General features: G+C 40.4%; 2 protein-coding genes across 3 annotated transcripts in view; one reads left to right on the top strand and one right to left on the bottom strand.

Moving 5' to 3' along the window:
• Nucleotides 1–21,454, top strand: part of LOC140940510 (uncharacterized) — a 25,591-nt gene extending 4,137 nt beyond the window's left edge. The window contains exons 6-27 of the mRNA XM_073389491.1: nucleotides 145–220; nucleotides 2,054–2,098; nucleotides 2,204–2,411; nucleotides 2,656–2,751; nucleotides 2,844–2,969; nucleotides 3,920–4,156; nucleotides 4,332–4,529; nucleotides 4,799–4,963; nucleotides 5,621–5,950; nucleotides 6,742–6,807; nucleotides 7,544–7,693; nucleotides 8,123–8,279; nucleotides 8,804–9,638; nucleotides 10,308–10,408; nucleotides 11,400–11,917; nucleotides 12,726–12,889; nucleotides 14,512–14,670; nucleotides 15,475–15,693; nucleotides 16,095–16,232; nucleotides 16,814–16,928; nucleotides 18,193–18,314; nucleotides 19,588–21,454. Coding sequence (XP_073245592.1) covers nucleotides 145–220; nucleotides 2,054–2,098; nucleotides 2,204–2,411; nucleotides 2,656–2,751; nucleotides 2,844–2,969; nucleotides 3,920–4,156; nucleotides 4,332–4,529; nucleotides 4,799–4,963; nucleotides 5,621–5,950; nucleotides 6,742–6,807; nucleotides 7,544–7,693; nucleotides 8,123–8,279; nucleotides 8,804–9,638; nucleotides 10,308–10,408; nucleotides 11,400–11,917; nucleotides 12,726–12,889; nucleotides 14,512–14,670; nucleotides 15,475–15,693; nucleotides 16,095–16,232; nucleotides 16,814–16,928; nucleotides 18,193–18,314; nucleotides 19,588–19,695 — 4,333 coding nt within the window. The 3' untranslated portion in view covers nucleotides 19,696–21,454. The remainder of the gene's footprint in view (nucleotides 1–144; nucleotides 221–2,053; nucleotides 2,099–2,203; nucleotides 2,412–2,655; nucleotides 2,752–2,843; nucleotides 2,970–3,919; nucleotides 4,157–4,331; nucleotides 4,530–4,798; nucleotides 4,964–5,620; nucleotides 5,951–6,741; nucleotides 6,808–7,543; nucleotides 7,694–8,122; nucleotides 8,280–8,803; nucleotides 9,639–10,307; nucleotides 10,409–11,399; nucleotides 11,918–12,725; nucleotides 12,890–14,511; nucleotides 14,671–15,474; nucleotides 15,694–16,094; nucleotides 16,233–16,813; nucleotides 16,929–18,192; nucleotides 18,315–19,587) is intronic.
• The window catches only part of LOC140941153 (ADP-ribosylhydrolase ARH1-like), a 245,793-nt gene that overhangs the window by 201,032 nt on the left and 21,593 nt on the right, over nucleotides 1–23,168 (bottom strand). The gene's annotated exons all lie outside the window — the stretch shown is intronic.

Genomic DNA, 23,168 nt, shown 5'->3' with positions numbered 1-23,168 from the left:
TGTTTAAAGCCATGTTTGAGCTTATCCTGGGTAATTTGTAATCAAAGCATTTGTGTTGGTATAGTGACTAAACCTGGATTAACATTATTCACCTTTCAAACAACTCTGCTCTGAGGTATAATTATGTGCACCTTTTTATTCCAGTGCAACAGATGAAGATTTTTACAGCAGTTTAGCACAGATGGCTGGTGAAGATTTTGATGGTGATGATGATGATGAGGTAACTAAAATGGGTGTCTATCGAGTCCATGCTTGTCTACAGGAATGGCATACCGGCTTTCAAGTCCCTTAAGGGGATTGGCTCCAGACTATCTGGCTAAACAAATTCAAAATGAGGTCTGAAATTCACTCCAGAGACACATGCAACAAGAATAAGATCGACATTCCAGGGTACAGAACAAACACAGGCCAAAGGACCTTTATTATGCGGTTGTTTCATTGTGCTACTCTTTACCCAGAAGGCTCACGATTATAGCGAAATACATTGTATCGTGCATTGCGTTTTTCATATTTTGAATTTTTCTGTTCCGTCAATCATCTTAGCGGACCTCTTAGGAAACACATATTTACTTGCACGAGTTCAAAAGGATTCGTGATTGGTCGATTTTGATCCCTTTTGTTTGTTTTGCGTTTCAAGGTTCGTTGCTTTGTGATCGTCCTGTTTCGGGCAATAATTGATTAGTTAAGTTTGCTTTGCAGATTTTTAAGATCATTTTCATTCTTGTCAGTAAAGTAATGTCTGCCTCCTTCCTTCGGCAAAAAATCCACTTACCATCGTGATTTTCTTCGCTATTCTTGAGCAGTCTAGAGTCATTCACAGCCAAGCTGGGCGAGCATGTTACATCATGATTTGCATTAACCCTGCCTTCACTAAAATGATTGACGGAACTGAAAAACCCAAAATCCCTTCTAAGTTTGCAAAACACGCAGTCCGATACAACAAATTTCACTGTAAGTTAAGAAATATTGTGGCATTCAAGAAGGAACTTATGCATTATTTCAAATCGTCTCAGTAAGCAGTCTATTTTTTTTAAGACAGGGGTTGCTTACTTTTCTCTTTGTAATGGAGAGAATAAGAGGCTATGTTATAATTTTATATCTTGTGAACATATAGTTTTATTGTTTTAGTTTTTAATTTTTTTGTACTTTAATTTAAATATATTTTTCTTCATGAAATTGGTGTTTATTACTTTGAAAAACCAGACTTGGAAAGTAAAAAAGTTATTATTTTTATTATAATTTATTTATTATTATTGTCTCTATTATCACAGTCTTTGCTGGTATTCTTTTTGCACATCAGCCGGGCGCAAACCATGCACCTAGAGCGTCAGTCACTCAAGTCAATCATTCTGTTCATACACTGAGCACCTTTCTAAGGATTCGTGCAGATCCCAGCATGCAGATCTTTGAATCTCTGTCATACTAGCTCTCTCTGATACTTTCTTGATGTTTTCTACCATACCCTTCTTCACTGTACCAAGCGCACAAACAACCACAGGGATCACTACGGTTTTCATATGCCACATTCTCTGTATTTCTAGTTCTAGGTCTTTGTACTTGCATTTTTTTTCAGTTTCCTTTAGTGCGATGTTTCTATCTGATGGAACAGTCATATCAATAAGTTTGCAGGTGGAATTCACTGAATCTTTAACGATGATATCTGGTCTGTTCGCTGTTATAGTTCTATCAGTATTATTATTATTATTATTATTATTATTATTAAGTACACTGTACATGTATCACACTTTAAATGATATTTCTAAAAACGAAATTTATTGTAATACAGGATTCATACTACTCTCGAAATTCCTTGAAAACATCTGGAATTTTCAAATTTTATTCCATACCCCTAGAAAACCCCTTGTTTATTAATGTTCAAGGAGTTTTGCACCCTGGGATTTTCTGATCATCTTAGAAGCACAACATTATCATGCTTCTAGAAAGGAGGAGCAAGGTGAATGCTTTGGAAAAAAGAAAACAGGTTGTGATATCAAAATTTTCATGCTTACTTGAAATTATACTTCTGGTAACTAACTTTCATTTGATTGTTTAGTCATTCTCAGAAGTAGATGCAAAGAAAATGGCAGACAGCCTTGCAGTAAGTATTTGAAACAACATTTACATGAAGTTTTGTTTTTATTTCATTTATATTTTGTTATACTGAAATGTACTAAAAATTTGCTATTTCATTGATTTGCTTCAGGGTCTAGATGATATGGAATCTGACCTCTTTGGAGGATCACTGGGAAATAAATCAACACCAAACAAATCCTCTAAACCCTCAAAGGCTGCAGCCCCAGATTCCAAAGACAAGCTGAAGACTAATGAAAATCCACCAACTTCAGGTGACCCAACTGTAAAGTCTACAAACAGCAACAAGACACAACCACCTCCTTCTTCATCAGCAAATGGTAAGATTGACGAACTGTGAATTTCCTGTAAATTAGAATGGCCAAGTCTGTTAACATTAAAAAAAAATCTTGGAACTTGGGCTGGAGCCTCCCGGTATAAAATTTTGTTGAGTACCCCCAAGGGGTAACATTAGTTCTTCTGGGTCCTATGAAACCAGAGGTTAATGGGATTCAGTTGACCTCTTTGTATCCTTACTGCCAGACTTTGCATATAATTCTAATTTGTAGTTTTTATTTATAACAGCTGCTGAATCCTCAGAAAAAACAGACACAAAACTTGATTCTTCTATCACCAAGCCAAAGGAAGCAAAGAAACCAAGAAAAAAGTTTGATTTTGGAGGTATATATGTGGTGTGGAAAACAGTCTTTGATGAGGATTATGTATCATCTAAAGTTGTTGTTTTTTTTTTAATATTGGCATGTTTCCTTTAGAGTTTGACGAGGATGATCCCTTAGCTGGTCTCTTATCTGATGAAGAAGATGATCCTGCTTCAAAGCCAAAGCCTAAGAAGACCTCAACTCCAAAGAACACTCGCTCTTCTGGAATCTCTAGTCAAGGTGTGCTGCTTGTCATTTATTATTTTACAATGTACAGTGAATTTGAAATGGTCCAATATACTGTTCAGCATCTTGCAAGATAAAAAAAATCTTACTCTAGTGTAGTAAGTGACACAGGTGGCTTAGAAGAAAAAATCCAAGTATTTCCAACAGGAGTTGAACCTATGACCTACTGGTTACCGGTATTTGTCCAGATGATCTACCACTAAGCTACAAGAGACTCGTTGGACCTAAGGTCACTAAACTAGGCTCTTGTGACATTGCACATAAGCACATTTTGACATTCGAGAGTCTTAGCAGTGTGCAGGATGTATGACACATGAACCTACAAGTAGTTTAGTGGCCTTATCTCCTGAGTCTCTTGTAACACAATGGTAGAGCATCTGGACTAATACTCAGAAGGCCATAGATTCGAATCCTGTTGGAAGTACTCGGATTTTTTCTACTGAAGTGCCTGTTTTACTGACTGAAAAAACACCTTTCTCATAGATATCTGTAAGTAAGAGTAACCTCTTAATGTTGGTCCCTATTTTTCTTGTCTTGTGAATCAAACCGAGGGGCTCTCCTGCTAAGCCAAAAGAGTTTGCTCCTTGCTCTTTTTAGTAATGTCAAAATAGGTAAACATGCATACTTGTAAGTAAATAAATGTTACTTACTGAGGAAAAGGTTGACTGATTGATTGATTGAACTTCTGCACATCAATGTGCACAAATGTAAGGGTGTACAATTTGTGCACAAACTGGTTTGATTCTGAGACCTTACTCCGAGGTTGAGACTGCTTTAGCAGAGCCCGCTGGCCCCTGGCGCCTAACTTTTGCTGCCGGGCGAATAGGAAATCTCAGATTTTTCATAGAAATCATATGCTGGGCACCCTGGATTTCACAGGTTCAGAGAACTGGGCTGCCTCCTTTCAGTTTTTCTTAGAGCTCAGCTTTGTACTCTAATTTTAGGTTCCACTGAAGAAAGACCAAAGTCCTCAAGAGGCCGCCAACCCCCAACACAGGAGTCTGCAAATTTACAATCACCCCCTGCTACAGCAGAGCATCAACCAGCTGTCAGGGGGGAGAAAGCTGAAGATGGAAGTACACTTTCTCCTCCCCGCTCACCAGAGGCTAAAACAAATAGCAAGAGGGGAGATCTAGAATCTCCTGAGGGTACCCCTCAGAAAAGAGGAAAACAAACATCTGGTAAGCTTTGTGGTTTCTAAACTTTTAGAAGAATGGTCTTGTTTCAATACAAAAGGAAAGAGTGTCAGATTATGCGTTTTTATAAATATCCTTATGAATCAGCACACTCAGGAAAGTACTTCTTATACTAAATGAAAGAATCTTGGATTTTTCAGTATTTTGTTGTTGCTTTTAGCACAGAAAGCGAAATCAAGCAAAGATGACATCAATTTTGATTCGGATGAAGATCTGCCAGGCCTTGATGATTCCACAGAGAAAACACCAAGAGATTCACCCTCGCCTCCCCCACGAAAGAAACAAGAACGTGCCAGTAGACGAAATAGCAAGGGTTCCGATGATATTTTTGGTGGTGGAGATGATTTGCCCGATACAGGTATTGAATTATTGAAATGGAGTAATGCAATACAAAATTTGCCAACATTTGACAAATTGAACGTGATGGAAGAACAGCGAAGAAGTTTGAAGTAGCGCAATTTCACTGTTTGTGTGACGTTTTCGCTGCTGCCACCACCGTAGATTCTAAAACTCCCTAGTTAGTAAAAGTTAAATCGCCCCTTTCCGTCTTCTAAAAGTAGCAATTGAGTGAAAATCAAATTTGAAAGTTTTGCATTGAGCAGCGTGTTGCATTGTTATCCTAAACAGAGACCAGAAGTGAAAGCCCCTCAAGACAATCCCGATTCAGTGAACTGCTGGGTAAAAAGGAAAAAAATGAACCTAAAAAACAAGCTGTTCCTAAATCACTGGATGATTTCATGGCAAATATAAGCAGTAAAGCAAATACTGGATCAAGTGCACCAAACAAGAAAGGTGTGGTACTATTTCGATGAAATTAATGTTGCCTCTACAATCAAAAGCCTTGCGGCTCTTCATCAGAACCTCTAATTTAATTGGACCCTTACTGTTTTCGGGCTAGGTCCCAATCCAGTGTGGTCTTCCGAGAGCGGCTCGAGTAGTGTCCTTAACTTAGGGTTTTTGTATAAAGGGTAGTTAATTTAGGACATTAGTAAAAGTACTGCATTTTTATTTAAAAAATAGGTTTTAAAGGCTTGTTTATAGTGGAAGGTGCACTTAGCTTATCCAGCTAGTTTACAGGCACTGCATTCAAACACTTAGAAACAAATAATTCAAATAAAACATAATAGGATTAAAAACCCCAACTGGCAGGAGGCAACCAGTTGGCTATTTACAAGCGTGGCCGAGGATTTGAACTGGAGACGACCGAGAACAAATCCAGCAAGTGGCCAGACCGGGACTCGAACCTAGGACCGCCGCATTGCGAGACGCGCTAACCACTCGACCACCTTGCCTCCCTGCCACCGCGCAACCTCGTTCCCAGGGTTCTCTCCTACCCGCCCTATTGTAAGAGAACCCCGGGAACGAAGTTGGCCACTGCGCCTCCTTATACTGTTTAAATACCGTATATCATGCTGAGAACGTAATCATGTATAATAATATATCGTTCAGTTTCTAGTCCTACATCTGAAGAATCGTTCCAGTTTGGAGGCTATATGCCTTCAGCGGCCTCTAGTGGCTCATCGCGTAGCCGAGGAGGACTGGCCAGACCAGACACAGCCCCCAGCTCCAGCAAGCGGTCTGTGAGGTTTTCTGATGAACTGGGACTAGATGACGAATTGTTCGGAAATGAGCGGCCCTCCACTGCACCTGGTGAACGAGCAGACAGAAGACAACAGAGAAAAGAGGGGAAAGATGATACAAACACTGGATCATTGCTTGAGGATGACAAGAAACCACCTTTGGGAAGCAAGCAAACAAGGCGGCAACCAAAGGTTAATGGTGGGTGCACAAAGTCAGAATGAATGATTTTGCTGTTTTTATACCATTTACGTTTCAACGAGGTATAGACCGTAGGCAGGTGTTTGATTCGAAGGGGTGCATGCATGCAGTAAGGCCTAAAGTAATTCCTGATCTGATATAAAGTTCTTGCTTTGGTTTTTAAGAGTGATTTGAAGATTTATTCCAGGCATCTTTTCATTTGTAAGACTGTCAAAGCGATGAGCTCCTAAAACTGCGAAGCAAAAAGAGTTTCTTACATTAAATGAAGCCTGCACTGTATTCGAGTTCGAGGTCGAGTTCAGTTCGTAGCATATTGGAGAGGGTAGTTTTCATATTAGGGAGCTTAAGCATCTTGGCGTTTTTGAGGCACGCACGTCAACCAGATTTTCCCTTTTAATACGCCTTGAGTCTTGACGCTACCAAACTTGTATTGCTAAGTGTCTTTACTGGCTGTTATAGAGACGAGTTGCCTGAAAATATGGGTAGAACAACTACCAAACAGTGCAAAAGGCTACTTCCAGTTGCTGTGCGTCGTTCAAAAACGTCTTTGCTGAAGCCCCCTATTATTTCACCGATCCTGTACCAGTTAATGCCTAAGAGATAATGCTTTGCAGTTTCGGAAAGCAAAGTATAAGAGGCTTGACAACTCTTGCGTCCGAGACATATCCAGCACTACAGATGTGGTTTTCCGAGTTTTGATTTTCTTTTTTTTGGCCGGTCTTTTGTGATATTCGTTGATGAATGGCTCATGCAGATTAAGTGTCTGATCATGATGTTTTTATGAATTTCAGAGAAAGATACGCCTGAACCAAAGAAGGATCCACAAGCTGAAAAACCTAAGTCAGCTCCAGCATCAGGTATTACAGGCTGTGATTCTTTCTTAAGTAATAATTCAACTCAATTGACGACGGTAACGTCTACACGATTTTTGCACTAGGCATACGTAGGTTTTGATAAGAAAAAAGCAGCACACATTTGAATTGGCCATTTTCGAGTCCCAAAAACTATCACTTTATGCAAAACCTTTCTTGTAAAAATGAGTTTTCATTCACCAAAGTAGAAACTGAGCCGAGTTAACTCTTGCAAAGGCTTCTGGGACATGTTACTAGGGACAGGGAAAACAAATTGGCCGATAGCTGAATAGCGGGTCCCCAGAAACGATCCCAGAAGTCTTTGCGAAACACTAACTCGGCTCAGTCTCGTTCCCTTTTTTTAAAGTAGCTCCGCTTCGCTTTGAAACAGAGGTTTTATTGTGACGTGGTTTATTACAAGGTACTCTGTCTGAAGTGACTTATATACCTACTAAAAACTTGAAGTTAAGTGGAGAGCTTATTGTCAAAAACTGGAGTATGTATGAAAATATGAACAAGTAATTGTCATATTTTTTAATGAGAATATTCGTGCGGCTGAATAGCCAGTCCCTACTTTTCTTTGAAAAAAATTTTTTTAAGTATTTTAATAACCACTGAATTCTCAACGATGATCAAACACGAGTGAGAACAGTCTGATTCGAAAGTTAAAATGACGTAGTTCAAGATTCGACTGAGTCCATTCTTGTAGAAAATTCATTGATGACAATTGTATTTGCTGCAGGAACAAGACCGAGCGGAGGTGGTGGTGGTGGTGCGGACTGGCTGGGACTGGGAGGTGATGACGATGGAGGCCTGGATCTAGGCGCTGGTTCGTTAAAACCCAGCACACCATCTTCTCAGGAAGGCAAAAAAGATACGTCCACTGCGCAAGGTATATTCCTAAGAACTATTAATAAGTTATTTATTTTTTATTGTCATCCTACGTCCTACCTATGCGCTTATACTTTCACTGCAGTCACTGCATCACCTATCAGTTGTAATCAGTGAGACCCTAAAGACTGAAATAATGATACGAAGATGTTCGTTTCGAGAGAGCTTAATTCATGAAGTGTCCAATTAGCATGATGCGTAATAATGCGCAATGTCACGTGTACCCATAAACAGCTAAGATCATTCACTCATTAGGAAATGAGCAGTTGGGGAAGAAAATGATGATTGGTCGGTGGGGGTTGGAAGGTTCTCTCATGTCGAAGCCACAAAGCTACATCATAACACGGGAGGTGTCACTACGAAGACTATCCATAAAAGAAGAGATTCACAATACAGAAATCAACCATTTAACCTCATCTGTTGTTTTCAGCCCCCCCTGAGCGTCACGGCAGGCAATCATCACCACCCAGGAGAGCTGGACGGTACAGGGGGGAGGGTGATAATGATGAGTTCTTACGCATGCTGGGAATCACTCCTGATGAACCACCTAAACCAAAACAAGTTGAAGCAACTGATGAAGGCGGCAAGTAAGTAATTAATACAAAGACAACTATTTTCCACTCTTATCGACCATAGCAATGACGTCGAAATGTTAAAAACTCACGTGAAACCACGAACCGCAGGTTTATTGGTTTCATAGTAAAGTTTTGAAAATATTGACGACCCTGACGTCATTTCTATGGTCGATAAGAGTATGGAAAATTGTTGTCGATTTGTTTGCTACAATAACATCAATTTGAAAGATTTTGACGTCCATTTTTGTAGACGTTTCTCGGGAAATCGCGCCCAAGAGAAAGAGAAAAGGCAATTGCTCCACCATCACGTCATTTCCTAGTCAGTACTCTAACTCTCGACCAATCAGTGGGCGAAAAATCACTCTGTTATGGTAAAAAGATTTTTGACCGCAAAATAGTCTGCATATGCCACCCTTTTTCCCATCTTCAGGTAAATAATCAATACTCTGATGTACATTTTGTTTGACTAAGCGATATGAACTTTGGTTAAGGCTTATTGAGAGACTGACCGTTTTATTGCTAACTGATCCACGCAGGTCATCCTTGCTTCCATGGGAGGCCTCAGGAGGTAGTCCCAGGAGAGGAAGACGATGGCGTGATCAGACATCACAGCAAAACTCGGTAGATAAATCAGACAACGCATCCACCCAGGGTGGTCCTCTGGATAGACCACGTGAAGAAGCTACCGACGGAGGACTCACGGAGAATGAAATACTGACGCAGAGGGGTATGGAAGATAAAAGAAAAGCGTCATTCAGCCAAGAAACACCGAGACCAGCTACCGAGCAACAGCAACAACAACACGTTAAATCTCCACAGTATAATGCGCAACAGAATGTTGTGGCTTCTACTCCGCCTGTGGTTATGCCTGAGTCAACTCCATCACATCCTGGCCCTACTCACCACCAGTCGCCATATGCAATCCAACAGGGTAACCTCTCTCCACAAGTGGCAGCCCAACCCTACACCCCTCAGTTGTATCACCCCCAGTATCAGCCCGCTCCTTTTGCCTCCCCTGCCAGTCAAAGTCTGCCCCAGTCCATTTCCTACCAACTTCAGTACCAGTCTCCTGCTGGATTCCAAACTTTGCCCCAGACCCCACCGGCCTCGTTACAGACCCCTCAGCTTTCTCCCGGGATTCCCCAACCGTCTTCATTGGAGAGGCTTGAAATGTCGAAACTCAAAGCAGAAAGCGACCTACAGCAGAGCCGCTTGATGGAATACCAGGTAGCGAGTGAGTACCAAGAACAACAAAAGACGCGTCTGGAGGAGGAGGTGAAGGACCTGGTGAAAAGAGTTCAAAATATGGAAGGCATCAGGCAAAAGAAAGATCTGGATGCTGCCAGTAAGATATCAGAGCTAGAAGGAAAGGTAAACAGTCTTTTTTAAAATACCACCCACCAAAAACTTAGGAGGCTTAAAATTAGGACTGTGTCACGGCTGGTCTGTCCATTTACGCGTCCTTATTCGCTATAGAACTTGAGAAATTACTTCTATTCACTATCGCTGCGCTCAGCCAGATAGAAAATATTTCTGTCATAAGTATGAACAGACGAAACGACACGAAGATACATGGAGGGAGCCGTCAATCATTACATCAAGCGTCACAAACAGTAAATATCAACTTTGAAAAACCGTTAGGCTGACAAGTTTTCAAAAACCACGATCGTAATCCGCTTCGATCTTCTTCAAGTTTGTTCATCCGTGCCTCCTTTTGTATTTGCTGTGTTGTTTATACCTTCTTTTCATGTATTGAGCCGTTTTTTTTATGTCATTTCACTCAGTTTGAAAGCAGTTCTCACTGTTAGAATTTTGATAAATTTCCTGACGCAGCTCCGGAACGTGTTCCTGCGTGCCAAATAGAACTGGAATTTGCAAGTGTGAGGAAAAACTGGAGTATGCGGAGAAAAGCCTGTCGATGTATAGGAGAGCCCGGAAAAATGTACAGACAAATTTAAAATTAAACATAGAATAGAACAAAATGAGCGGAAGTGAGTTACCTGGCTCCAGTAGAAACGACTGTTTTATTCCTGTTGTTAGGTTCGCCGTCTGGAGCTTGAGCGGGAAGAACTGCTGACTACAATAGAGTCACTTAAGACGAGACATAAGGATGAAATGGCAAACATCGATACATCTCACAAGTAAGATAGAACAAGATAGAAGATTAAGAAGACTCATGCACAATTTACACGTGTTCGAATCCTTAAGACCTCTCCTTGTTCGTCAAGTTTGAGAGTATTGTGATTTAATTTTTCATTACAGGTTCTTACAATAACACGTACCGCATGTGTGTAAAACACGGTCTAGGGCCTCCAAATTGCCTTACAGTAAATCCAGCTTCTCTGGATTCGTTTTTAACTTGAGTCTCAAAACTAATCACAGGTACAGATAAGCGAAGTAATGGAGGAAGCTTCACGAAACAAAAATAAAGAACTGGAAGCTTCCTCCTATACCTCGCTTATCTGTGCCTGTTACTAGTTTTGCGACTCAAGTGTGCAATTCCTTTCCGTCTTGTTTACTTGTTTATCCGGATTATGGTGTAGAGGCCTTGATACAAACATTGAGTCATGAAAGAAAACCGCTCCTAGGATTTCCTGAGTTTGATATCAGGTTATTGACTAAGTTTGACATTCTAAAAGTCTTTTTTCCCTGGTTGATTATACCATTTTAAAGGACTTTTCATACCTGCTTGGCGCGAAATTTACCAGTGAATAATTCCACCGGTGACATCATGACAAATGACCAACAGGAAAGTGAGTGATATATGACGCCACTCCCGACACAGCATATGTCAATCATTCTTTTGTCGCGTAAATTTGTAATATGATTCAAATCCATTTAGGCAAAACAAGTCGACCTCGCAACCTTTGCTGCGCAACCTCATTGAAGTTTGCTTCCCTCGCTTTTAAAAACTTACAAGAGGGCAACTTGTAGCAAGTCTGTAACTAAGTTAGCCACTCCGACACTGTAGTTGAGTTGACCCGGTGGTGTTGTGGATATCATGCTCAACTACAGACTGGTTGACTCAGGTTTGTGTCCTGCTCGGGAAAAATGTTTTCTTTCTTTCATGAGGTGTATGCCACACGTAAGGTCTACACTGTTTCTTATATTTCTATTTCTCTAACTTATAAGATCACATTTGAAGACGCTGGAAGAGTCCTACCAGCGGCGAGAACAAAGACTCAAAGAGGAGACCGATCTCATCATCGCCCAAAACAGTGAAAAGTTTAAGAACCTTGAAAGAGAAAAAGCTGATCTACAAGCTTCGAACAACAGAAAAATTTCTATTCTAGAAACCGGGAAAAACAATGAGATTGAGTCCCTAAAAGACATTCACCGAAGAGCTTTAGATCAATTACGTCAAGAGCACGAAGAGGAGATTGCGCAGTTAAGAAGGCTCAAGGAACAGGAGGTGTCAGCAGCGACAAGTGCCCATGCGCACACCAAGTCTCTTCAGTCTCTTATGGATCAAGTGTTAAACTCAACTCGTCAAGTGAGCGACTTGCGTCAAAAGATCGAGGTTACGCATAATAGCGGGCTGGAAGAACGGGAACTCTCGGCGAGGGCCCGGGACGAGTACCTAAAACAGCTGCAGGAGAGGTTGCTAAGGCAGCAGTCGGAAAATGATGAGGAAAGAGCCAGGTTACAAGGCAAGTGAATTATGTAGCATTTGGGAGGTTCTCTTTGAAAAAACTACAGACCTTTTGTGGCTTGATCATTCATGTGGTGTAAAACCACTGTGATGCACGATGGATGATGGATGAAACTAGAAGCTCACACTTCATTTAAAATGCTAATTTCCTTTGTTTGTCTTGTTCAGTCCCAGTGTATCCCTTGCTCTCCAATGGCAGTTTTGTTTCACGTGAATGACTAGCTAGAAAGGGAAAATTCCGTGTGTAACTGCCAATTTATCAGGAAACTGCATGTCAGTTTAGAAACCGAATTAGAAAGATAATACGCATATTTGAAGATTCGAATTTAGTGTAATCAATACATAAATAATAACAATACAGTCAACCCCGCTTTACCCTTTAAATCCCAATATCCACATACAAATTCTCCAACCTGATCTCCATACATTTCTTTCATGAATGAATTGAGAGAATTTGACAAAAAATCAAAGCATTTTCCCTTAGGTGATCATTTTATTAATTCTCATAACTTATCTCTTGACATTGTTTGGATATTGTTAGGAGAAAATTAATGTTGGTCACTATTGGGACTTAAAGGGTTAATACAGACACCTCATTATTACGGACAGCTTGCTTTGTCTCTCAGGAAAAAAGACCCTTACATTTTCAACCCGATTAATACGGATAGCCCGTAATTACCGACATTTTGTATAGCCCCCTCAGTGTCCTTATTAACGGGCTTTGACTGTTAGTAAAGTCTTCTAACGTTTTTTTTTTTTTCTTATTATGAGTCCGATGAATTATTGGCTTGTTATGTACCATATAGGCTTAGTCGCTAAGATGGAACTGCACATGCGCGAGCTGACACGTCAAGTGGATCAAGAACGATGGCGGCTAACACAGGAGGAGTCACGTTTAAAGGCTTTACAGGCTGCACTGGAAGATGAACGGCGTATCACCTTGGAACAGCTGTCTGCACAAAGAGCTGAGGTGAAAAGAGACGAATGTTACAAGATTAGTTACTACATAATGTAGAAGTTGTTTCGGTTCGTCTTAGAGCGAACCTTGTATTATCAACGTTGTTCGTTGAAGAGGATGATGGGGCGGGAATATACAGACATTTAGTGATAAGTTTGCAGGAGTCTTAACGTCGAAAATGTCACTAAAAAAGTGACTTCGCTTTCTTTGAAACTTCTGCCCTTTGTCAAATGTAGGAGTTTATTTCGTAAGAAAATTAATGAAGTTCTAAAAGACGAAAAGAAATTCGTCGTCGTTTGTTTTCTGAAAGCGTGAAATTAGGAAATTTTACCTCGTAGTCGTGCAGTGACGGCAAAGAAACGTACCAAAAAGTTGTCAGTGTTTTGCTAATCTAAACCTACTGCTCTTTGACGTTCCTGTTGCCGTCGTAAAGACTGGTTATGCGATGCTTTCACGTAGTGTACTGTGAAATCCATGATCCCACGAGTGACTTGATTTTATTTAGTTTGGCGATTGTGTATACAAAGAAGAATCAAGTCACGAGTGGGATATTCACGGTATTCCATAACTGATTCATTCGGTGCCGCTGATCATGACAACGTAAAAACAAGATACCTCCCCATCAAAGGTAACCTCAAAGAAAGCCGCTTTTAATACTAAATGTAATCTGTAAACACCAATGTCCAAGTGATCGACAAAAAATTTGTATTCGCCTCTGTCTAATTAACCTGCATCGTGAAGAAAATAGCAACACAACTCTCGAACGCTTCTGGCGAGATTTCAGTGGGCTTGTTGTTTCGAAATTCGGATCCCATCGGTCTTCGCAACACTGGTTAACTGGTTGACTAACAATAGACGACTGTTTAACTGTAACAATAGACGGATCGAAACGGACCAATTACTGATTACGAGTCTTCATAGCCAATAACATCACGGCTTAACTGACAGACGACCGATAACATCTCGACGTAATTGACCAATCAAATCAATAACCAGAGTATAATACCATCAACTGACGTGATACAACTCACTTTGACTCAGAAGATGACTACCGCACAGGTTGTCGAAACGTCAGTCACTGTCAACAACAACAGTCCCATTCAGGACTACGTTCACCCGGACGATCAAACTCAACCTACTTTTGGTTTGTATTTGTTGCTCTCTATTACTTTCCTTAGCTTCTTTGTCCGTTTTAGACATTTTGATTTCCTTTTGTATTATTTTTTAACTTTGACTCCATAGAGGTCCGAATGGTAGTTAAAGCTCGGGTTTTACGGTGTTGTTTAAAGATGCTTCTGGTAATTTTTGTCAAGTGAAAGGTTGTGGCTGTCGTTATCTGCTTTGTTTTTGGCGGGAAAATGTAAAGGCGTAGGTCGCGAGCATCGCCGGGATTTTTGAGGAAATACCACGTTTTCTTGCTTTCTGATAGCCTGCGTGGCCGGCGTTGAAATGGGAAGGGGAAGGGGGAATTTGGGCGCGCGCGAGAGCCCAACACACACACGCACTCGCGCGCGCCCAAATTCCCCCTTCCCCTTCCCCTTCCCCTTTCAACGCCGGCCACGCAGGCTAGCTTTCTGATTGGCTGTATGGCCTGAGATAAATCATCTTAAACTGTCTATTTTGCATATATCTAGGTACAGCGAGCTCGCGACGATCTCGTGCGAGAACAGAGGAACACCATGAGTCAAATACAAGAAGAACGCAGAACGTTAGCCACCGAACGAGCCCAGCTTTCTTCGGCCCACAGAGACCTTATCAGCAGAGAAAAGTTAAAGACTGAGACGAGCGTACAGGTATTAGACCACGTCAATTAACTTTTGAGAAATGTGAAGTTACATAACACAAAATGGGAGATTTGATAAATTTATCTCCTAGCAATCTGGTGTAAAACTTGAGCAAACTTTTCAACGTTTTCCAAGGAGACGTGAACTGTTTGTCTTTTGTCTTGTTTTATTCCTCATATTATTATACTGTAATTGTATAGAATCTAGTTCGCGAATAGTATGCATATCCTATTGTGCAGATCAATATCAAACGATCAAACTGCCTCACTTACCCCTCTCCTAACGCAACATTTTGCCCTAAGTGAAAGGTTAGTTTTAGCGTTGTGTTAGGTGAGGAGTAGGTGGGGGAGTTTCCGCGTTTAGTTTAGTTTAGTTTAGTTTATTGAACTCTGTCTTAAAATAAAAACACAGGAAGCAAAAAAACAAGCAAACAGAACAAAACGAACACTTAGACTTGGTAGCAACTACAGCGCAAAAAGCTTAGTGAAGTTCCGTGGAAAAACTGAATAAGTCTCGATACGAGGAAAAAAGTACAGAAGAGCAGCGATAGACCAATTTCAATATACTAAATTCATACTTGCGGGCTCCGAGGCTAAGGGGAATAAAACAAAAGAAATCATCTTGAGACTCTGCGATGAGTAATACACTTCTTTTGTTTTATTACCCCAAGCCTCGTAGCCAAGTATGAATTTTAATGTATCGAAATTGGTCTTTTGAGAACAGTTTTTTAAAAAGTGATTTCTCGACCTTACCTTCTATTTAACATGCTCTTCGTTCTGTCCTGTTTGTTAATATTTCTTCTTGTTCGCTTAGGCCGAGGCAGACCTGGGCGCTACTGCAGTAAGGATTAAGGAAGAGTCCGCTGCCCTTAGCGTACGTGATGCGCAGCTAAAACAAGAAGAGGAGAGACTAAAACGAGAGAAGCAAGAATTCGAGAGACAGCGGAGTGGATTTGATGAAGAAAGGGACAGGATTGGAAAACTGGGACTTGAAGTGCAGAAACGGTCACGTGAAATTGATGAATTGTGCTCTGTATGTCGCTGTTCACTTATTATGTCTTTATAATCGATCACGTTTGTTTTTCTTTCTGTAATTTCGTTATTATGATTATGGTTATGTAGTAATTAGTTCGACATTTATTTCAGGGTAATCAGACTTCAACCTTAAGGTACAGTGAAACGGGCAACAAAAAACTTGCAACTTGTTTTGCGACATTGCTGCAAAACGGCTTGAATAGCGATGTTGCGCGTTTTACTAGCCACGAATCAAAACTGTCTTGCAGCAAGTAAGGTTGTTAACAGGTTTGAACAAGGGTGGCAAAACGCGCAACATCGCTATTCAACTCGTTTGGTAACAATGTTGCAAAACATGTTGCACGGTTTTTGTTGCCCGTTTTATCGAAGCTTTAGTAATCTTTATTGTTATTTACCCAGGATGCCGCTCGGGTGCGTGACGATGGAGAGCACGCCCTGGAACTAGCGGAGCGCGTACGAGTGAACGCTGAAAGTCAGCGGGCGGAGGCCGAAGGAATGCTGCTGGTAATACAAGAAAAAGAACGACAGCTGGCACAGGTAAACTGACTGAAAGATTTCGTACTTTTGAAATAAACAGTAAATTGCTAAGTTGAATAATGTTTAATATGTTATTTCATTTTATTTTTTTATTCTGGGATTTAAATACATACAAGCGTATTTTGAAAGACTACCCGTTGCGTACGAAAAACACGTCATTTTCGCTGCCTATATCGTCGTTTACTAGAGACTATGCCGGAATACAGTTTTTGACATATAAGTCTGCTTTAATAGCCCACAGTCGATATGTTAAAATTCTAACGTGACTCCGAGGCTTTAGGGACAAAATTTCAAATTTTTTACGACTCCATTGTCTCGCAATTCCCAGAAGAGACTTGACCGAAATAGAAAAATAACCAGAAAGCCTGGGAGTCATGTTAGAATTTTAATATATCGAACGTGGACTACTGGAGAAGAGGAGAGTTTTGCAGGCTTGATGACCATATTCAAAACTAAAGTATTTCGTGTAATTAACACCATTTTCATTTTAACTTGCCTTTACCAACTCTTGTGTATTTTAGATATGTGTTAGGTATTCTTTTCATAATAGATGTCCTATCTCTTTCGATCTCTATTATCAGGACCGTCTTGCTATTGCGCATGAGCGGCGCTTGTTGGAGAAAGACAAACAGACAGGACGGTGTTGGCAGTGTGAGGGACGGCGAACAGCTGCCGCTGAACAGATACATGCTACAGGTTCAAACTCTTGATAACTGAGCTTAGCAAGGCTTGCTGTCATAGCAGCTACTTAACTAGTACTGTATTTACTCTGTTGCTATTCCCGCCTTTCACCTAAATAAATGCCACTCTCTCGGCCGAAACAGTCTAGGTGAACAGACATCTCCTCCTCAGGACAAAACAATGTTTGTCCTTGTAGTTGTTAACCGGGGTTGTCAGTCATTTAGACAGGAACATTTACCTGGGCAACATTTCGAGGTAAAATCGGTTACACGATAAAAAACGCAAGTTTTCCTCAGCAACTGAACTTTTATTTATTTTATTTTTGTGGTTGTCGTGTTTTCCCTGTACTGCCGATTTCTTGCTTGTTTCTAACAATTAGAATAATGATCAAGGGATAATATAAACATCAATTATCGCGGTCATCTTTTAAGAATTGAAAATACATGTCAGTAAATAATATTCTGAGACAGAGCCTCTACTTCGATCTAGTGGCTGCTCCAACTGGAGAATAGTGTGTCTGCTGTTTAATTTTGTAAAGTAAAAACAGCTGAAGAAGCCTAATCAGCTCACGTACTGACTTTAAGATTACATTACCAGACTGATCAAAACGTTTGAAATCAAGATGTAAGTTACTAACCGTGTCAAGACCACGGGAAAAAACGCTGTTCTAAATTTTGTATTCCAGACTAGTTTCAAAGGTAATTCGACTGGAAAAAAACCTTTAAGGCAATTAAATTCAAATTCAGTGTGTATTTTACCACCACAGACAAGCCTTAAAGAATATTTAACGTGGTAGCTCCAAAATAACGAGGTTAATACACAAAATTTAAAGAACGAGTACTGGGTAGGAGACCTCAAGACTGACCCTTAGGGCTTATCCTAAGAGGTACAGGGTAAATTCATTTCAATTGAGTGCACGGACACTTACCCTATTGAATTGAGGTTGAGAAACAAGCAGAGAAGACACTAACACAACCACAAACCTTTTTTGTGAGAGCAAAAGAACGAAAAATAACAAAGTAACCCAACTTTCTTTTAACCATGTTTCAAGAAGTTAACGTATACTTTTTCTTTCCTATTCCCTTGAAGAACCAAAATGCCAACCATCCTTGGCGTTCTTTGCGGAATTTTTGACGGGAAATGACATGCACTTATGTCTCTGCTATAAAACATTGTTTTGACAGTGTTTGAAAATTTTCGTCTGGTAGGAAGTCACTCTTCACTTCCTTCCTTTGCGCATTTCGATGTAATGAGTTGAGCTGTTTATCTTGCTTTACAGACTCACCCGCGGTGGTTAGTCAATCCTCCCTCTTAGCGTCGGCTCCTGGCACGCCTGATTTGTTAGTTAACAGTCTGGAGTTGAAAAGAACACTAAGGAAATGGTCACATGACAAAGAAAAGGTAAAAGGAGATGGAATCATCGGTGATTGTTTTCTCGTTGATATTTGGTTTTCTCCTTCCCGGTCCTCCCAGGTGAACCCCAACTCCACGCGTTCGATAGCCTGGGCACTAGAGGGTTTTTTCGCGTCCGCGCGCGTGCGGCGGGAATCTTCCTTCGATGCCACTGGTCACAACAAAGACTTGACTCAAACTGGAAATCGCGCATGCAATGTCTCTGGCACCTAGGGTACCCGTTCGATGCCAATGCTTTGTTGATATGTTTTAAAGCGTTAAATATAGAAATTAAGTTCGCCATGAAAATTAGGAGCGTGGCGTGAATAACCAACTAAAGACTCGGCGTCGGAGACTTACCAGGCACTATTCTGCAAGCAAGCCCACAGTTAACCGACTAGCAAATGGGCGGAATGGAAAAGACTGAGAAGCTTTAATAAATTTTCAAAATCGAAGGCTCGCAGGGGCGGATGCAAAAAAGTTAGAAAGGCTGGGGAGGGGGACTACACTTATCAGGTAAAGATACTATTTATTTTACTTGGAATTCTTTAAAAGTACTATAAAACTTCACAGAATTGGATTTGGGGAGGGGAGCGGGCTAGGGTCGGATTGCCCGGAATTAAAACATATCTTGCATTTTATTGTATCCTGATTGTAAGATGGTGGCTTGACAATGTTAATTAAACACCAAAGTGCTCGACATACTTCGCAAAGTTTGCTAACCATAATTGTGCGCAATGATCCGAAGGTGTTCATAAGAGTAGAAAGAAATTAGGAGTCCGACCGAAACGCGCGTAACTTTGTGATTTATGTTCTTATCAAGACAGTCGATTAGGTCAATTGTCTATCACAAAGGGAGTGATTAGCTGAAATTTTCAATTGTAGCCTTGAGAAGGTCGATAAAGAGCTTCGCTCTCTTTACAGGGGTATTATCAACCTAAACAATTCAGTTGATTAAAAATAAAACTTTCATGCCACACCGTTTATTTGCCGACTATTCGTTAACTTATGGTAATACATCTCAACTTTGCAGTTTTCAGCCTTTCTCAGCAATCACCAATACCGTTCCTCAAAACATAGCCGCTGGGAACGTTTCGCCCAAAACGTCCCCAGCGGCGAAGAGCGAGGAGAAACGGATGTTTTCGCAGGCTACACAAAACACAACTCTGAACTGTGGGGAAACCTGGTTGAATAATGCAGTTGCTCCGCGTTTTCCCAATTCTTAACGTTTTCAAGGTCAAAACAGTAAATTAATTTTACTTTTTTTATGCTTTATTTTTAGGATGAAGAATTCCTCGAGCAGGAAGCCCAGTTTCTTAACAGACTTCAAAAGTCACATGACACCAGCAAGCACAAATCAAGCTTGCCTCTTAATTCAACAGTTTACTAATAGTTTGTTGCGTGAGTCTCCAGAGATCTTTTCAGAGGTTAGCAGCACCTTTACGGCAATCCGCAAACGACAGAAAGGGCAATAAGATTTCTAATGTATCCGGCAACGATGAAACACTAAAAGTTTTCAATTGCGTTTTGCATGAATGTGAAATCATAGTTCTTCATGTTCAAAACAGCAAATAACGGGTGTGTACAGAATAAGCTACAACGTCGACATTCTCTTGTAAATACCAGCCTTGTCGCTCAATTAACACTCCCTGGTTTAGTATTATTTGTAATTTTTTAATATTTAATTTAGAAAAATACAAAATTTCTTTTATAAAATAAAGCTAAAAAAATACATTTTTTAGCTATTTTTACAATACTAAAGAAAAGTGTGGCTGAAAAGGTGTTATTTTAATGCTTGAATGGTCACACTTAAGGATTGCTCATCAGCTAAAAGCTATAGAACCACCTTGTACAGCATAATAAACAGTACAATAGGGTTAAGCACTATTCCGTAGCCTTCATTGAAATAATCACACCACAGACTGGAATAAACAGCGTAATTATATTAACAGTCTACAGGAAAGTATTGCGTAGTAGGTGGTCATCTAGAGACTCGATAGCTTTCACACGAATGTCACATCCTGTATAAATGTCGTGTTTGTTTGTAAGTTGGGCCATCTCTTTGTAAACAAGGTTGTTTTAAAAAATGTTTTTTATACTAATGTAGCTGTTGAGGAAAATCAACTCTGATGCGCCATTTTGGTTCTTTGGTTTCTAAAATACGCAGTAAAACATTATACGCTAACAATTAATATAGGCGTGAATAGTATATTATATTTGAAACAAAACTATTTGGGATAAAAAACACTGATCGAAAACTTATCCAGCTCTGGTGTTTGTGTTCGCAAGAGACTCGTAAAAATTAGACAAACAACAACACAAATGAACTTCCCTTTTGGTCATAGAAATTCGCCTCTTATGACGCTGCATAACTTTAATTAGGATCGTAGGTTATTAGAGCACTATAAAAAGTGTTTACATTCTTTAAATTCTTTAAACCATAGTCTGAAATTTTTTTTTTTTCGCTTTTAGGTAAGGAGGAAAGAGAGAAATGTTACCAATGATTTTTTATCTTTTGATTTAAAACTGGAGGCGTCCGGACTTCAACAGATCATGTTAAACAGCACGCGCGCGTAGACGTTTGCGAGTTTCAGACGTTATATAATTCCGAGGAAATGATAAATGAACATTACGTAGGTGATAATGGTGTAATACACGATGTATTGTCATCATTGGCCTGGATATTGATATCAGTGAAGTAGACAAGTTTATCCGAGTGCACTGAGCTCATCATCATTGACTCAGCAAGCTATTTTTAGATGTAAGGTGCGTTCACACGAATTCGGTTTAAGATCGTAATAATATTGCTGCCTACCGGCATTCCATACATTCTAATCCGTCTAATGGATTCAGCTCCGGAAGTTTCAGACGTCAGAAACTGAAATCGGCTTTTTCCAAAAGGTTTCTGCTGAAAACCATCTCCTTCGTGCATACTATTTAGGATTTGACTGATCTTGCTGGATAGTTTTGATTAAAAGCAAAAATTCTCATTACGACGGGAATGGTTTTGCTGGTCAGTTCTGACAAATGGAAAGCGTCCTTAGTTTCAAGATTGCTGAGCTTTTGAATGAAATCCTTAAGTATGACCCTTATATTCGCTATTTTCCTGTCGTACTGGATGTAAATTTGGATTAAAGCTTCACTGGTTTGTTTGAAAAGCATTGTTAACCTTACATTTTATTGAAGTTGAATGTAGCTTGAACTGATCTAGGTAGTCACTAACCCGTTCACCCCTGAACTGCCCGTGCGGATCCACGTCCCCTCTACCGCTTGTGACGTCATCAGTTTTAAAGGTCAAGGACAACTTTGTAATCTATCTTGTTCTGGGGGAAGAGATCTTTCAAACCATACAAAAATTAGCATGATTCAGTCAAGGAGGCCGGAGAAAAAGGCAAAAAATCCATGCAGCGTTTACCCGAAAATCACCATGAAAAACTTTGCCACTATCCACCTACCTTCCTTCCAACTAAAAGCTTCCCCAAAAACGTTTCACACCAGAATACAATCCAGTAAATGCACAGCAAAAGAAAAGAAACAAAAAGACGAGGCAAACTATAAAAGTGAAAGAAGAAAGAGGAGAGAAAGCGAAAAGTGTAAGACAAAACTGCTGTGTCGCTTTTAATCCCCAAAAAACTCTCGAAATTTTGCAATCTGCGCAAGATGCCCGAACCAAAGAACAACCTCGTCCCCAGGGCGCTTTTCCCTCGCCCAGGGGACGAGGTTGTAAAGAAGTCAATATTATTGACTGGTCCCTAGGGAAATAGTTAATTTTGTCACATTGAGATTCGAGGGAAACAAAATTATCTGTCTCCCGAGGAACCAGTCTTTCAGTGATTTGTTGTAAAGCTGGAAATTTTGAAGGTGGAGATTCATCAAACCTAGCTGTAACGGCGGTCGTCAGTCAACATTCGCGCGCTCAGAGCTTTTTGGCGGGAAACAGTTTCATTGTTAGATGTCATTATTGACGCCCGAGATGTCTTACGGTTTCGAGTGATTTTCTACATACAAACAATCCATAGGATTTCGTTACCCTGTTGCTGGGGTTACCATAGAAAGTGGTGCTGTTCCAAAACACTGAAGACTCGAGTTTTCTGGACACTTCATTCTGACGAAGTCATTTTTGCTTCGTTGAGCTATAATAACGGCTGAATTTAAGAAGTTGGGTTTGTATGCGATTTTTGATAAGTTTACAGCCATTTTTCTTCTTTAGTGGATGCCTGATGAGCATTATTAAGCGTGACGGTAGCGAAGGGCCCACTTTCTCAAAGAAGCGAGTAAGGAGATGTACCTCGTTTGCGAAAGCGGGAAACTGAATGGCCGCTCCGAAACGAAGGAGCTTTGGAACTCGACCTACTGACGAATTTCTTGACCTACCACGGCATATTTTGGAATTTGCGACCACTGAAAATCACAACAAGTGCGAAATTTCCGTGGTCGAAGTGGCTGTATAGACTTAGTACAGATAAGAAAAAAGTGGCCTGAGAACTGAACGAACGCTGTCAAAAATTCAGCATGCAATGCAGTGGTGATGTTGAAAATCGAGGCAAGGCCAGGATGCACTGGAACAAAAGGCTGTGGCTCGACCCAGGAAACAAAAAAGAACAAAAAAGTCTCTTGGACAAAACTGTAGAGAAAATTGCATACTTGGGGGGCTTTTTTGTCTAAACTTCGTAGCCGACCGATTCTTCCCTCCCCCCCCCCTCCTCCCCTTGGAAGCAGTGTTGTTGGGTCTTCAAAAGAAAGCCGGATCCCTAAGAATTTGTAGGAAGCAACTTTGAACTGGGGGAGGGGGTTTTCTTGCGCAAAGCCGTTGATTTGGAAATAGTTTTGCTGCGTTAGATAGTGCACACTTTTAATGAAACC

The sequence above is a fragment of the Porites lutea genome, chromosome 6, assembly GCF_958299795.1.
Source record: "Porites lutea chromosome 6, jaPorLute2.1, whole genome shotgun sequence".
Taxonomy (NCBI): domain Eukaryota; kingdom Metazoa; phylum Cnidaria; class Anthozoa; order Scleractinia; family Poritidae; genus Porites; species Porites lutea.
The sequence above is the reverse complement of the archived record's forward strand: the minus strand, read 5'-3'. Positions and strand labels throughout refer to the sequence as shown.